This window comes from Tiliqua scincoides, chromosome 2, assembly GCF_035046505.1.
Source record: "Tiliqua scincoides isolate rTilSci1 chromosome 2, rTilSci1.hap2, whole genome shotgun sequence".
In the NCBI taxonomy this organism is placed as follows: domain Eukaryota; kingdom Metazoa; phylum Chordata; class Lepidosauria; order Squamata; family Scincidae; genus Tiliqua; species Tiliqua scincoides.
The window spans coordinates 135745758-135762119 of NC_089822.1; the positions used below are offsets into that span (position 1 = coordinate 135745758).

General features: G+C 40.2%; 1 protein-coding gene across 9 annotated transcripts in view; it reads left to right on the top strand.

Moving 5' to 3' along the window:
• LARP4 (La ribonucleoprotein 4) overlaps positions 1-16362 on the top strand; it is a 55598-nt gene that overhangs the window by 16895 nt on the left and 22341 nt on the right. For 8 of the 9 annotated variants that reach the window (XM_066614526.1, XM_066614530.1, XM_066614532.1 and 5 more), the window contains 8 exons: positions 2670-2822; positions 5569-5644; positions 8415-8551; positions 9315-9418; positions 9882-9992; positions 11875-11928; positions 12784-12993; positions 13862-13965. In XM_066614526.1, the coding sequence (XP_066470623.1) occupies positions 2670-2822; positions 5569-5644; positions 8415-8551; positions 9315-9418; positions 9882-9992; positions 11875-11928; positions 12784-12993; positions 13862-13965 (949 nt within the window). Of the gene's footprint in view, positions 1-2669; positions 2823-5568; positions 5645-8414; positions 8552-9314; positions 9419-9881; positions 9993-11874; positions 11929-12783; positions 12994-13861; positions 13970-16362 lie in introns of those variants that run through there. The other variant, XM_066614533.1, reaches the window with a different exon arrangement.

Sequence of the window (16362 nt, forward strand, 5' to 3'; positions counted from 1 at the left end):
AAAATGTGGGTCTCCATATATGTACTTTATCTAAAGGCTGATAGTGATCTTTTTGAGGAGGGATTATTTTCCTTTAGGAAAATGGAGTGAGGGGAATCGTTAAGTCCCTTGCATCATGGGTTCATGCTCCATGATTGCAACTTTAAAAAGGTTTAAGATGACAAAATTGCAATGATGGATTTACCATTGTGTCTCGCCCCCTAGAATTATTACAGTCATTTTGAGAATGGATGCTTTCTTAGCCAAGTGAGGAGGACCAAGGGATGGGGAACATAAATTTAGTAACTCTTAAACAGGTATCTTTTAGATTAAACATATACTTCTGAGTAACCTTGTAGTGGAAATAACATGTAGCACCTCTGTAGCGTTTTTAAGCGTTAAAATTGCTTCATGGTTATTACCTTGCTGTCATTCTTATGGCAACCCTGTAAAGGAATACTAGTATCCTTATATATATGGGGTGGAGGGGTGGGGTCTGAGACAGAAAAGGAGTAACTTGCTGAAAAGTCTCTTATGAGCTTCCTGAAACAGGTGAGTTTTGAACTATTTAAGTTGCGATTCACAGCTGAGGCTCTTAATCACTATTCAACACCATCTCCTATGTGACCCCGAGTAATGCTATCTTATTTGCCTTTAATTTTATTCCCAGATGTATATACTGCTTTTCCTGTAAGCTACAGCCCAAGGTGGTTAACCAAAAACTAAACTTTCAAACAAACACCTTAAAATACAAATCATAAATACAATATAAATCAAAAAACAGTTAAGCAAAAACAGAAGACTAAAGTTCTGTGTTGAGCTGGGAAAAATTTTAATGGAAACAGAAAAGTAATGGAAAAGTACATTTCCAGCCTCATTTTAAAAATGAACAAGGAGGAAACCAGTCAGAATTTAGTGAAGGGGGCATTTTATAGTTGTGACAGTGCCACCAAGAAGGCCCTATTTCTGTTTTCTACCAAACAGCAGGACCTTAGAAGACAGTTGAAAAACTGTTAGGTTAATATGGAGACAGATGGCCTTATCTCAGAGCACAGATAGTGTATAGCTCAGATATAGGGAAGGGTGGATTGGCTTGGGGCAGCGGTTCTCAAACTGGGGTGTCACGATGCCCCAGCCTGAGGGCCCTGGACGCTGCCCCCTTAAGGGGTAGGAGTGGGGGGAAGGCAGTGACTCGATTCCCAGGATCATGTTTCTAAGGGGAGCACAGGGGCTGGCATGCACTTGCCAGTCCCTGCAGCAGCCCCCCAGGGGTGCGGGAAGCCCTGCGTGATCTTCTGTGTGAGAAAGTGAAACTGGAAGTGGGGTGCAATCGCTCCGCGTTCACTTTCTAAAGCTTAGGAAGCCCTGTGGAGCATTGTGCAGGGCTCCCTGCACTCTTGGGAGCCTGCTGCAGGGACTGGTAAGTGCATGCCTGTCCCTGTGCCTCTCTTAACGACGCAATCCTGGGGATCTTGTCACTACCATCCCCTGCTCCTGCTGCCTTCCCTGCTCCCCCACAAGGACTTACAGCGGTTCTCAAGCTCCCTAGGAGTTTGAGAACTGCTGGCTTGAGGGGAGGGGGTATATTGGGCCAGGGGGGCTGGAATGGCAGCAGTGGCCACTGCCATATCCTGTCCCCCTTCCTGTGTTTGATTTTCTGACATGGGGCTGCTCAGGCTTGTGCCATTGATTTTGCTGGCTCAATTCTGAGTAGCCCAGTAGCAGCTGCTGGGGCTTACCCCAGGGAAAGGGGGCAATTGTCCGCTTCCCTTGGGGAAACCTCTAGCTGGCTCTTTTTCTGTGCTGGGTACAGTGGAGGTTGTTTTGGTTCCTCTGCATTGTAGCATGTAGCTGGTTAGGGTTGGGCTTAATTATGCCTAAGTGGGCCCATCAGTCTAGTTACTAACCATGCTTCATTTATTTAGGTACTAAAATATTTAGGCACCTTTAATCATTAAAATTTGGGACCAGTGCAACACTCCCTACTGCTTCACCACAGCTGAGCAGTTGGGAGCAGGTCATGAAATTGTGCGTTCCCTTTCCCAATTCTTTCCAGATCTTGAATTTCTGCTATTCACTGTAGCTGTAGGTAAATAAGTTCCTTTTTGTTTACATATGAAAAGTAATCCATACATCTCCAAAAGAGATTTACTTATTCAGTTCTTGTGTGTGATAAAAAGCCTCTAATCTTAATTGATACAGTTGGAATGCTAGAACAGAGACCTGTACATTTTACATACAATGTTATCTTCTGATCCACAACACATCAAGTACTGAAACTATATTTTAACTTTAATAGTTGGCAAAGATAACCGTGTCTTAAATGTCAGGTCACTTACGCAGCCGGCGACTACCACTTAATTACAGTTGATTTTGTAACCTTGAGCTGCAATTCAAAGTTGATCCTATTTTTAAAAGCATGTAATACAGTACATATTAAAAAACATGCTTTGAATTCACTGGGAGGGAAAATAATCACAACCTGTGGGTACACCCTCTATTATAAATCTGAACTAGTTGACTGAACTTGAGCAGAGGGGAACAAATGTTACATAAAGAATCTTACTATACGTAAGATTTTTAAAAAATATTCCCATAATTGGCAATAAAATATTTATTTATAAGAATGAGATACACTTTTGATATTTGTAGCAAACTTCTTCCATTGATTGTTGTTGTACTCATGCCAGGTAATGCTGAGGTTGCTGATGATGGTGTTAAACAGTTTGAAGCAATGTATTCATCTTGTGAGCCATCAAGTAGTTCAGGTATTGAGGAATCAGCAGCTAATGGAATGGTCTTGGCATCTGAGGAACTTGGGTACCAACTTTATGATGTTACTGGTAAGTGTTCAACCTACACCATGAGATTCTTGGTATTTAAAAAGGTTGTATGTACTTCATGTCTGGTCTATTCAAATTATGGAGATTTTAATATCCATAACACAATTTATACATTTTTAATATTTCACATATGCATTTTTCTTCTATTCCACTCATATATACTTCAGCTCTTCTATTAAAAAGCACAACAACACTAGTAGTAAGACTACATTATCTTGGGTATTATCACTAGAACAGTGCTGTATTTGCTTCCATGCTTGATTTTTTTTTTAAGCACAGAATATTCCTTCTCTTTGAGACTCTACAACTTTGAGAATCTGAGTGGTTTATAATTAACTTCCAGTGGAATTGAAAAGCAACAGCTTAAAGGTCAACATGTGGAGCTAGCACAGAGCAGTAACATTTTTTTGTGTGTGATCAAAGAACTACTGAGATTAGGACTTGGGAAGAAGTGTCAGGGAGCTTGGGAGCATATAATTTTCAGTTATGAAGGATAGGCCCTGTGTACGTTCAGTGTGCTGATTTCTTTCCCTGGACTTTGTCGAGGAGAGGAGGGCTACATCCCTCAAAATTATCTAGAAAGGGAGAAATTTGCCAAACTATCTTTCCTTAAGCTCCACATCAACCAGTATACAACATAAAAAAAAAAATAGCAGTATTCCTAAGAACTAGAATAGATTGATAAACATAGCCCATAAGACTAAATGGATCTGAAATGTTTTCCATCAGTTTGACTGTTACATTATATACAGGGGCAAAACATTCCATAACCTGGTTGCCACTTCGGTAATGGCCTTCTTGCATATTACTGCAAAAACTACTTGGGACAGGGCAGAAAGCCTTCTCATTTGATCTTAGTGGCAGTCAGTTATATACAGGGAGGAGACAATTTTTCAAATACAGCCCCCTTAACTGTTAATCCAGTATCTGCGGTTTCAGTTTTCCGCTGTTCACAAATTCCCACCCCCATTGTGCAAATTACTTCCCTTTGTTTAGCTGCAGCCTCCCAGTGTCTGTCTCCTGTGTTGCTGTGTGCAAATCCAACCAGGAAGTGCTTAGAAGCAGGGACTGGCTGAATCAAGACTGAAACCAACCAGTGGCTGTGGCACATGCTTGTGTGTGTACTTAAGGGCTGGGGGGATGTAGCTAAAGGAACAGTTTCATTAATAGTTCAAGTCAGGAAGTTGCTGCTGCAGCCTGGGGGGCAGTGCTTAATCTCTTAAAACTGTGCTGAGGCTGTGGCACCTAATCTATTGAAGAGGGGGAGCCTGTTGCCAGGAGATTAGAGGCTGATCATCAAAAAGAAGGCACTACGATAACAGAGACTTTCCATGTGGGGTTGTAAGCGGAATATCAGGAGAATGAGTGAGCTCTTCACAACTTCCCTGGACAGCCAAAATTTCCCTGCAGCCCCTGAAGAGAGAGTGAGACAGCAAGTGAGCGAACTCTTCCCAGCTTGACTCACTCTCTGCCAAGCGACTTGCTGCTTGGGTGACCATAGCCAGCTAGACATACAGGAGGTGGGGAGAGGGGTGATCGTATTAGTCCTGTCACTGGCAGCCAAAGGGGAGGTGAAGTGGGGAAGGAGCTGCCCAATTTGGAGATGCGCACTGACCAGGAGTAGGCTGCTACCAGCAAGACTTTGACTGCCCTAGGGGAGACTCAGCTTTCCTCACCTCTCCAGATTGCCCATTCTCACCTATCCTTCAGTCTCTCTACAGAGCAGCTTCTAGCTTGCCTCGCTCTCTGCCAAGCTGCTTGCTATCACCTTGAGATGAGGTGAGTTGGAAGCTGCAGTCTGGGGACAATCTGGCAATAGTACTTCTGTCTTGTCCAGATTTAATTTCAACTTGATTGCCCTTGTCTAGTTCAGTATCGACTTTAGATAGCAGTTCACGACCCTGGTAGTCTCCCTAGTTTCAGATGGAGTCTTCTGCATACTGGTGACACCGTACCAAAAATTTCCTGATGCAGTTTCATGTAAATGCTAAACAACGTAGAGGACAAAATCAAACCCTGCTTCAACTTTCCTTACATCATCATTCTTCTCTTAAATGCCTCTTCTAAACCTACTTGTTTGGTAAAGCTTTTGCAGGACCCCTGTAGCCTGTCCCTGTTCTATTTCTCTATTTACCAGTTAACATGAACTTTCCTTGTTCTTAGATACCCAGGACATTTGACTGAATCTTCCAGATTTAGGTTTTACTGTTTATCTGAGATGATCTGTAGTCTCTTGCTCAGCCTTTCATCAGGAGATGAGAATAGTCATATTCTTTCAGTTGCGAGATTTATATGAAATGAAATGAATGTTTTCATTTTGTGCCATGCCTTTAAAGAGCAAGTCAGAATTGTCTCCTGGTAGTCTGTTACTGACATTTCTGTAAATGTCACGGTGTGTTTCCCTTTGTTTTCTTGTATAGAAGGCTGCCTAATATCAAGCCAGACTGTTGGTCCATCTAACTTGGTATTGTCGACCCTGACTAGCAGTAGCTCTTCAGTCTTCCAGATAGGTCTTTCTCTGCCCTGTCTGGTGACACCAGGAATTGAAACTGGTACCTTCTGCATGCTATGCAAGTGCTCTAGTACTTTTCTACTTCTAGTAGAAATCTTTTCTTTTATACTCTATCCTTGTATATTAATTGTAGAGGTTGAGAGTCTGTCAAGTCTGCACTTCTCCATATTCCCTGCTCCTCCATACTGAGATTTTAAAAAATATGTCTGTTACAGTGTTCAATCCCTTTTTCAGGTGAAGGTAGTCCTGTCATTTCTACAGAAGACCTGAAAGAATGTTTGAAGAAACAACTAGAGTTCTGTTTCTCACGGTATTGGACTTCTCACTTCTACAGAGTGTATTGTTAAACATCGGTTTTTAGCTACACTTTCTGCATTTTAAAATGTCCTGACCAGTTAAAAATGTATAGTATGAGAAAACTTCTACGAATCCTGTTAGTTGCACCATGATATTGTGATTGGTACCCTGTTCCCTTGCCCAGGCAAGACTACCTGGAAGAAAAAGGGAGAAATGTACAGTTTCTCTGACAGAACATAGCTTCTCTAAGGTTATGATGGTTAATGGGAGAGTACCCTGTGTCCAGCTCCTTGGCCTTATTTTGGAATAGAAAAACATAATAGTAATCGCCTCCAGTGTCAAACCTAAATGCAGACAGAGGGCCGCCTTGGAATTCCTTCCAGTTGCGTAGGGAGCCCCAGTCTACCAGAGTGCAAAGTGTTGGAGTTGACCAGGCAGGTTAAAGATTAAATAAAAGGGAAATATATTAAAACAGGGTATCAAATTAAAATGTACCACAGCTGCAAGCAGATAAATTTAAAAATACAGAGGTGATGGAGGGATTAGGCACATCTCTTAAAACACGATTCGTCATGGAAAGTAAGCATAAAAATAAATGAAAATATGATGCTATTTTAGGATACATAGTCATATGCATGTCTGTTCAGAAGTAAGCTTCATTGTTTTCAATGAGGCTTACTTCTAAGAAAGGGTGCAAAGAATTTCTGCCCAGTTCCTCATCTTACTCAGTGCATTGGTCACTATTTGCCACAGCAGCTTTCTTCCTGAAAGTTGGGCTGGCTCCCAACACTTTTGATTCATTTGTTCAGCATCGGGGACAAGATGCTGTCTGCCCCGCCCCTTCATAGGTATTTGCCTGCTGTCTTTGAGTGAAAGTGTATAATGTGTTTTGAGCCAAATTTGAGAGTCTTAGGTAGAAAGGAATACAAATAAGATTGAAGAGTATACTTTGACTTGACCTTGTATGCCCTTTCTTCAGTTATGCCATTGTTCTGCTTATGGGCTAAGCAGGTCAAGCAAGGATGCCCAGGTGACCATGCCTTGGCCTATAAGCAGAACAGTAGCATCACTGACTTGGGCAAGCGTGCCCTATCTGGACAGATGCCAACTCCAGTAGGAGATGTGTGCTCAACTGCTGCCTTCTTGAATGAGGGAACTTAATTTTTAAACAGTAAAGCAGGAATAGCATGCATGTCCAAAGTGTCATGCGAAAAAATTTGTTGGTACATGGCATGCAGTGCTGCTCATTAAATGCAAGCTGGAATTGGGTCATCCCTTCCCCTCCCCATTCTCCCATAGGTTTTGAAGTTTGAACAGGATGTGTCCTTTTACACTGTAAGTGCTGTGCAAGGAAGGAACTCTTCACTATGCCCCTACTCCATACTTTTATGTCTTTTAAAGGAATTCGTTCACTTGAAACTTTAAATCCTGCACAAGGTTGGAGCACAGTGAGGTGGTAAGGAGCTTTTTCCTGTTTTTCTTCGAGTGCTCCAAGAAGGAAAGGGAAGCCTGCTGTGCTCCAGAACACCTCTCCTGACCAACAGATAGGCAAGGTGGTTTGGAGCCCTTCACTTTTACTCCTAGCTTATTTATGAGGAGTGTGATCTGCAGTCTGCCTGGTCCATACTACTTCGATTTGATATGAGCAGCACAGAGCAGTCCATGAACCCAAACTATACCACTTCCATTTCATACAGAAGTGTCATGGATCAGGCAGACTACAGATCACACTCCTGATAAGTAAAAGGATAGGGGTATGCAAATGTTAAATTAAGAATATTTGCATGGATTTTGTTCTGTCTATTTAAAATGTTTTTAAATGCTAAAATAATAAATGATCTACTCAAAATTACCATGGGCTCGCAAGATAATTGTCACAACCCACCAACTAGGGAAGCCCTGTCTCTATCCCCTTAAGGGCCAGGGAGGAGCAAAGGCAGTGACATGATCGCCAGGATCGTGCCATTGTTGGGGACGAGAGAAGCTTTTTTCAATTTACCATTAGCAGCGCCAACTTCATAGAGGGTGTGGGAAGCCTGTGAATGGCTCTGCAGGGCTCCCCAAGGCTTGGAATATCTAAAAATAACAATTATGATCCACTTCCAGTTTCTCAATAGCAAACCAGAAGTGGGTCCAATTGCTATTTTTAGATATTCCAAGCTTCAGTGAGCCCTGCAGAGGCATCCACAGGCTCTCCTGCATCCCCAGGAGGTTGGCACTGCTAATGTTGGGGGGGGGGGGAAACCCTTTATCCCCAACAGTGGTGTGATCCTGGTGATCACATTGTTGCCTTCGGCCCCACAATGCCTTACCCCAGTTGCCAAATTCCCAGAGATTTTGGGAATGGTTGGTTTAGAAGATTATCGCCAATTTGGGCACATGCTCTTAAAAAGGTTTGCCACCCCTGCAGTAAGGCATGTGCTGGCCCCTAATGGCAGCGATCTAAAAGTATTCTTTAAAAAAAAGTTTTTTTTATAATAGCATACATATTAGGCCATTTTAAAACAAAGAAGGGGGAAATGTGAAGTTTTTCTCGACAAAGGGGATCATGTGCATGAGAACAATTGCTCTGAAGGAATGATGTGCAGGCAGTCCAGCATGTGCCAGCCCAGCTTAAACAAGGCAGGTCATTCTTCATAAAATTTAGGACTTAATAGTAAGAACATTATTTTATGATAGCAATATTGGGTAGTTATATAGCCTTGCATATAATTTTATATGGTGACTTGTATCACTGTTAAGATATCTGTGTATAGTCTAAAAGTATGGCTTTTTATTCCTAGTGAGAATCTATCCAAGGATCTTTACTTGATGTCTCAAATGGACAGTGATCAATTTATTCCAATATGGACAATCGCCAACATGGAAGGAATTAAGAAATTGACAACCAATATGGATCTTATTGTGGAAATACTAAGATGTATGTCTAAACCTTCTCACTAACTGTACTGATTTAGCTGTGTTTGCCAGTGTCTGTTTATTACCTCTTTGCTATGAATCAATACGTCATACTGTTCTGACATACATAGTAATCTCACAGAAACTGGGTTCTGGTTACATCAAGATGTTGGTAATGTACTTTCTTAAAAAAAAACAACACTTATGAAATGCTTTAATGAGTGCATTTAATAATGCCTCCCATGAGGGCTTCTGAAAAATACTCCTTTTTAAGTAGTAGAGTTCTGTATGTTGATTTACTGGTATGTACTTTGAGTTTATGGTTGCATATCTATATTTGAAGAATGTGGTAAGATAGCCTTGAAATGAATTAAAACCTTGTTCTTTCAATGTCCTTGAAATGAAACTGACAGTCTTATTTGAGACTGCTTTGGGTCACTTCTGAAGAGAAATGCTTACCCCTCCCACCCAGGCAATAGATGTATTCTCGAGGCAGGATGTGTTAGTAGTTGTGTTTTGTGCAATTTTGTACAATTTTTGAATGCTATGGCCACCTGTGAAGCTGTTGAACCAGAAGGGCAAACAGCATGAGAATAAGCAGTGTGAATGGAATTATGATGAGAACTAAGTGACCCTAAATTTTAATATCAAAAATTAAACTGAGTTGAACAAGAACATGCTTGTTGCATGACACTTACGTGTGCATTGTCCTTAAGGTCTTCTGGTGTCACATCTGCTTCTGGCATTTTAAAAATGATTTTGATTTTTGTTTGTTTTTAATTTAGCTTCTCCTATGGTCCAGGTGGATGAACAAGGAGAAAAAGTTAGGCCAAACCACAAACGATGCATTATTATTCTTCGTGAGATTCCTGAAACAACACCTGTAGAGGTAGGATGCACATTTTGAAGTTTGTCTTGTGTAACAACTTGTAAATAATTTGTAAGCTGTTGGGAAAAGCATCTAGTTACAAAATAACTGATCACACATCAAGTTTAATGATTAACATTTGGTGATAATTCTGAAATGGTGTTTGAAGCACAATATAATGTGAGTGTAGGCTTTCAGGAACTTTGATTTTGTCACAGGGGGAATTGGTCAGTTTTTGTTGATTATAGTGATGTACATTTACCTGAATAGTCTGTCACAACCTAACACAAGCCAGACTCGGAGAGATAAAGCAAAAGATATTTGGCAGTGTGATGATTATACTAATGCCTCCTTAGCTATGAATAAATTTTAACATGGGAAAAGTTTCTGCTACTGATGCATACTGCAGGAGACTAGAAATTGGATTGTGTTACTTAAACAAAACCATTGTAATTCACTAAAATAGTTCTCTTTTTTGCTTCAGGAGGTAAAGGCCCTGTTTAAAAATGAAAGCTGCCCCAAAGTGATAAGCTGTGAGTTTGCTCACAATAACAACTGGTACGTTACATTCCAGTCAGATACTGATGCACAGCAGGTAAGAGTACAATGCATTCTTTTATTCTGTATTGGGTTTTTGGGTAAAATGTATTATCTGGGTATCACATAAAAGTAGCTCGGGTTTCTGCATTTACTGTAATTGCTCTCTTTCGCACAAGTAAAGCTAATATTAATTGAAAAATGTTAATACTGGATATTACTGATTGGAATTTGAGAACTTAAAACACGAATATACGTTGTTTATATGCAGGCACGTGAGATAATATCCTGCCCTGGGACTGACTGGCAGCAGTTTTGAGTCCATGCTCTTTAAGTAAAGGGATTGTGGTACAAGTAGATTAGCTGCATGGAGCTAAAAGTTGGCAATGTAATTCTAAAACTTTTGTCTTGACAAACATATGGACAAAAAAATATTCAGAGGAACTAATAATAATAATAATAATAATAAACTTTATTTGTATCCCGCCCTTCTCCCTAAAAGGGACCCAGGGCGGCTAACAACATGTAAAAACATTTAAAAAACATAAATTGGCAATAAATAACAGATAAAAAACATATTAAAAACACATTAACAGAGACCATAAAAACAGTAGTCAGATTAAAAGACAAAATAAAAAGAGCATAAAAGAGCAAATCACAGAGGAATCCGGCCTGTAAAAAACTAAAAGATGTATAAAAAATGTTAAGAAGGCCAAGAAATCAGAAGGCTTGTTGAAACAGCAGTGTCTTCAGGCCTCGCCAAAAACTCTCAAGAGAGGGAGCCATTCTCAAGTCAAGGGGAAGGGAGTTCCATAATGTTGGTGCCACTACCGAGAAGGCCCTATTTCTTGCCACCGCCCCACGGACCGCCTTGGGTGGCGGCACTTGTAAAAAGGCCTTCTCTGATGACCTGAGAGGGTGAGCCGGATTGTACGGGAGTAGGCGGTCTCTAAGATACCCTGGCCCAGAGCAGTATAGGGCTTTAAAGGTCAAAACCAGCACCTTGAATTGGGCCCGGAAAGGAATGGGCAGCCAATGTAGCCCCCGGAGAAGCAGACTGACAGAGTCAAACCGCCTAGCTCCAGTGACCACACGGGCTGCCGCATTCTGCACTAATTGCAGTTTCCGAACCGTCTTCAGGGGCAGCCCCACATAAAGCGCGTTACAATAATCTCACCTCGATGTCACCGTGGCATGGATCACCGTGGCCAGGTCTGCACGATCCAAGTACGGCCAACTAAATAAAGGTGGCATAACGGAAAGGACAAATTCAAGCTGGTCCAAAAATGGGTGGATAGATGGTGTGTCTTTTGCCTCCCTCTCCAGGCATGTTCTCATAGGGCAGTTGATAGAGCTGATTATCTAAGGTATAACGGATACCAAAAAGTACATGACTGAATTCAAATTGACTCCAAACTGAATTCTACAAATGCAGAAGAAAAATTAAGGATTCTCTATATGAGAGTAGTGTGTGGACACTTTCAGCTTTGCAAATTGAACAGCATCTAGAATTGGAACTGTTGAGCTAAACAAAGCTACTTTTGTTAGAATCTACTAATTTCAGTCTGAAGCAATTGGTAATACAATTGTTATAATTTTTCTCTACTGGTCTAGAGTGGGCAGTAGGAGCTGAATAACTGAGACTGATGTACACTTTTTCTTTGTTCAAAATAGTGAACATCTTGTAAAATATCAAAACAAATAACTTAGACTTTGAAAAAAAATATGGCGAAGCAGAGGTCTCTCTTGGGCACATTTTCATTTAATATTTTACATGGCAAAGTCGTATCTGTTTCTAAAGTAACACAGAAAAAATAGCCCAGATTGTTCTTTACTTTGTTAGTGCAGTCTGAATTTACTGAGTACCTCTGTAATGTCTTTTGAAAAGCTGCTTTGACAAAAATGGATCTCTCAATGCATGTGTTTATATGTATGTACAGGCTTTTAAATACTTACGGGAAGAAGTTAAAACCTTTCAGGGCAAGCCAATAATGGTAAGTCACAATTTTTAGGGCATATTTTGGTATTAAATAGCTAAATAATGGACTCAGTGCTGTGCGATAGCCATAATACCAGTCTAGTGTACATATGATGTTCGTGATCTCTAAGCAAGATTGTTTGCATAGCTTAAAGCATGGTTTAACTGCATTAATATGAATTATGATCAAGGCTAAACAGAATTGTCTCGTGTCATGTTCTGAAGCTGTCTTTGTTGCTGTTAAACATAGTTAGTATCAATCCAAGCACAGTATGAAATGTTGTTAAATACAGGAAGTCTAACATAGGGTTGGCAGAGGGAGATTACAACATATTCCAGATATCTAAATGATAGTTCAACATTAGAGCTGTACTGATTCATGGCTACTTTTAGTAGCGATGAGACTGAGAGCTTTCCTGCCTAGGTTGTCAATTAAAATATGATTTGATAATTCTGCCAAATGGATTGGTGTCAAGTCCAATCTTGGTTACAAAAGTATTGAACAAGATTTTGATTAAACTATCCTTTTAATTTATTGAGACACTAATGCAACATGTACAGAACTCTTGCATTGTTGGTTTACTCTGCTTACAGTGTTTTCTTGGATCTGTCTCTAAGAGTAACTTTTAAAGAAGACTTCATGAGCTATAGGACTGCTTGTTTCAAAACAAAAACCACTGAAGTTGAAAATTTTGGATGGAGTGTTCAGATTACTTCTTCATCCTCAGAAAATTCTATCATTTCATAACAGTAACTTGAGGGACTTGAAGTGTGTTGGAAATAATTGATGTTACTATACTGCAAATGTCTTTTTGTTATGGCGCTGTCACCATGTATAGCGAATGTAGCATGTTTGAACTTTTTCTTTTAGGCCAGGATAAAAGCCATCAACACCTTCTTTGCAAAGAACGGTTATCGTGTAGTGGATTCAAGTGTGTATGCTCAGCCTGTCCAAACACAAGCGCAGTTTGCCTCACCACTGTTTATGCAGCCAGTATATAGTCCTCAGCAGTACTCCATCTACAGTATTGTGCCTCAGACATGGTCTCCAAACCCTGCACCTTATTTTGAAACACCACTTGTAAGTTGTTGTAGTTGCTTTTATCTTTTAATGTGGATTATGTGGGGTGGTTTTGCTTCAAAGACTGAAGAATGTATGAGATTATGTATTACTGAGAGGTTTTTAAGAACTTCTGAAAAATCACGGGATGGTGTCCTATAACAGAAAATCATTTTTAATCCTTAAGCGTCATCAGGGTATGAACTACCATTATGAGATATACTGAGTTTCCTACTACTTTCTTTTTTGACTGGGAAGGAATGTCAGCAATTCAGTTATAAGAGTCTGCTCATGATTTTAATCAGATCCTGGCATATTCATAGAGATTTCCATTTGAAGAGGCTGTGATGGCGGTTTGGTGAAGTATTCATCCAGCTTTCAGTGTTTGAAATTTTCCAGAGATAATGCAGACATGATGGAAATGTTGCTTAGAGTAGAAACTCCCAAGTGCTCTCCCTTTTTCTCCTTGCATCTTGTTGGAGCTAGTATGTCTTTACCTCCTACTGCCTTAACTATCAAGTCCTTATAATCCCTGTCAAGAGAATATTGCTAACAGTACAGAGTCTTTCTTACAGCAGAGTTTTTTGATAAAAGGATAAATTATGTAGATGGTGGTAGCAGAGGCAGAGAAGCATACTTCCTTGGTCACACAGATGGTGCACTCTCCAGAACATATTGTTCTCTGGAGATATGGGGACAGGGTAGCCTTCTACTTTTGGGAAATACTCTTTCTGCCAGCCAGCCAGGGCTGACAAAGGTAGTGATGCCAAGCTTGCCCTCTGCTTTCAGATTGGCTCAAATGGGTTACTAGTTAATTGGTCAGTGCTGGTTGATTAACCTGAATGATGTTAAGGCCTTTTCTACCCTCTGACTTTTGTGTCCACTATAGGCTCCCTTTCCCAATGGTGGATTTGTGAATGGCTTCAGTTCACCAGGATCTTACAAGACAAATGCTGCTGCGTTGAGTATAGGTCGCCCATTCCATAGAAACCGGTAAGAATCCAGGTGATACATGTTGGCCAGTGTTCAAGGGTTTTATCATATAATTGCATCAATCTCAGCAATCATTAATCTGATCAATGCAGTCTTTCCCCCCTCCATCTCAATTTAGTAACTCAGAAATATACTAGGTACAATTAAATATACCACAGATACTTGCCTATAAGACAAGAAATTTCCGGCAATAAATCAACTGTAAATCATCCCCTCACCTTATTTCCGGGTCAGGAATTTTCAGGCACATAGTGCAGAGCAAAGAGGATAGTGTAGTGATAATTAGAAGGCTATTTGTCTCCAGAGCAACAAGGCTGAAAGCTGAGGCAAAGTTAACATTTCAAGTCTTCCTGAGACAAAAGTAAGCTAGGGCTCAAGGCTTGCATTTAAATCAAGCAAGCCTCATTCTCTTTGGCAGGATCACACCCAACCATTTTGCAATTTTTGCATTGTGCACCATTCTGCAAATGTTTGACAGAAGTGTGGTTTTTAAAACACCAGAATGTAATCCTCATTTCCTTCTGAATGCCTGAGGCTATAATTCAGCACACCATTACTTAAGAATAACACCAATGGGAAAGTGGAAAGCAATGGGTCTACTTCTGAGTAAATTGGGTTGCAACTATTTGTAGTTGTGCTTGCTTATGTTCATTCTTTGTTGCTTGTCTTTCCACTGTGAATTGAATTGCACACTCCCAGTTATGTGTTACCAGTTGAGAATACGTTGTATGTTATATTTTGAGCCTCTAGCTTAACACACAAGGCACCTTAAAGAAGGATTTGATTCATGGTTCTGTTGGTATATTTACAGTGCACTTACTTTGATAGTGTTTACAAAAAGGTTGTGAAGACCAGAATTAAAAAAGTTAATGAGAGACTGTACCGTTCTTAGGTAACAATTACTGGTAGGTTATTTTTCAGGATCAGGTAAAATCAGAAAAAACTATAATCAGGCACCCCCTAATTTTAACCCCCAACTTATCGAAGGGTCACATAAAATTCCATAATTTTTGGCTCTAAACCTGCTCTCGACTTATCTGTGAGATCAACTTATACTGGAGTGTTTGCATTGGTTTTGGGGTTTGTGAGACTTGAATTCCTACTAAGAATTGGTTTCCATAGCCCCTATGATCACTTGGAAATTGCATTCTCTTATAGTTCATTTCTCCTTTCAACTTCACAGAAATAATTGCATTGCAGGCCAACTCTGACTATTTTGCCTTGCAATAGCAGCCATGGATAGTGTTAGATGCTGATCTTTTGACATTTATTCTGGGATATATTATTTCCATGTTCCACATCTGCAAGCAAGTTGCTGCCTCCTCTATTGAGGGGTGGGATAGAAATACTTTAAATGAACTTATGAGTGAAAGAGAGATCAATTTTGGTATACTTCAGTTGAAAAGTAATGGTGAACAAGGATGTCTCTAACATGAAATAATATTAGAGCTGCCTTGATGAAACATGTCTTGCCTTTCCATTATTGCTTAGTAGCTACCACTGCAAAATTTGTAGAACAGTTGTAAATCTATTTCAATTTTAAACTACTGAACAATTTACCTTTGAGATATTACAGATTCATATATTGGTGGTTCAGTCATGTTGGCTTAGGTGGCCATTTGATGTGGAAACTATTCTTGCATCTTTGTGCTGCTGTTGAAAAGAATTTTCCCAAAAGCTGCGTCTATGATTGAGGAAATAAAAAGCTAACATGATTTGTACACTACAGCAATAGAAAGAAATGACTCACTGCATTTCAAACGAATCCTAGCGGGCATACAACATATACCTCTGTAATTCATTCATAAAAGAAGAAAACTTCCATGCTATGGGAGTAACTCTTATGTACTGAAAACTAGTATAATAGTTTAGTGCAATAATTGCTTTCTGTGAGATTGCATTTGGCAGCTGCCTCTGCTGTACACATTTTGACGCTAAAGTTCAGGGCTGCTTGAACTGACTAACAGGAGATGAACTTTGAAACTAGTTTTAGAAACGAAGTACATGTAGGACAATTTTTAATTGCAACTGAATCTGAATAACTTATGCATAATCTGTGTCACTGGCTTACAAGAGTAACTAAAAAAGCTGACTGGGAACCTTTGGTGTGGACTGTGGTTTAAATGATCATTTGCATCTGTCTTCACGGCAGAAGACCTCGGGCAGATACCGCTGCCCGAACGGCCCCTCCTAACCGAGGAGTTAAGTCAGATAGAGGTTAAAAGAGAAGATGTTTCAGACCTCATTGATAAATTAAAGATCAATAAGTCACCGGGCCCTGATGGCATCCACCCAAGGGTTATTAAGGAATTGAAGAATGAAGTTGCAGATCTCGTGACTAAGGTATGCAACTTGTCCCTCAAAACGGCCACGGTGCCAGAAGATTGGAGGATAGCA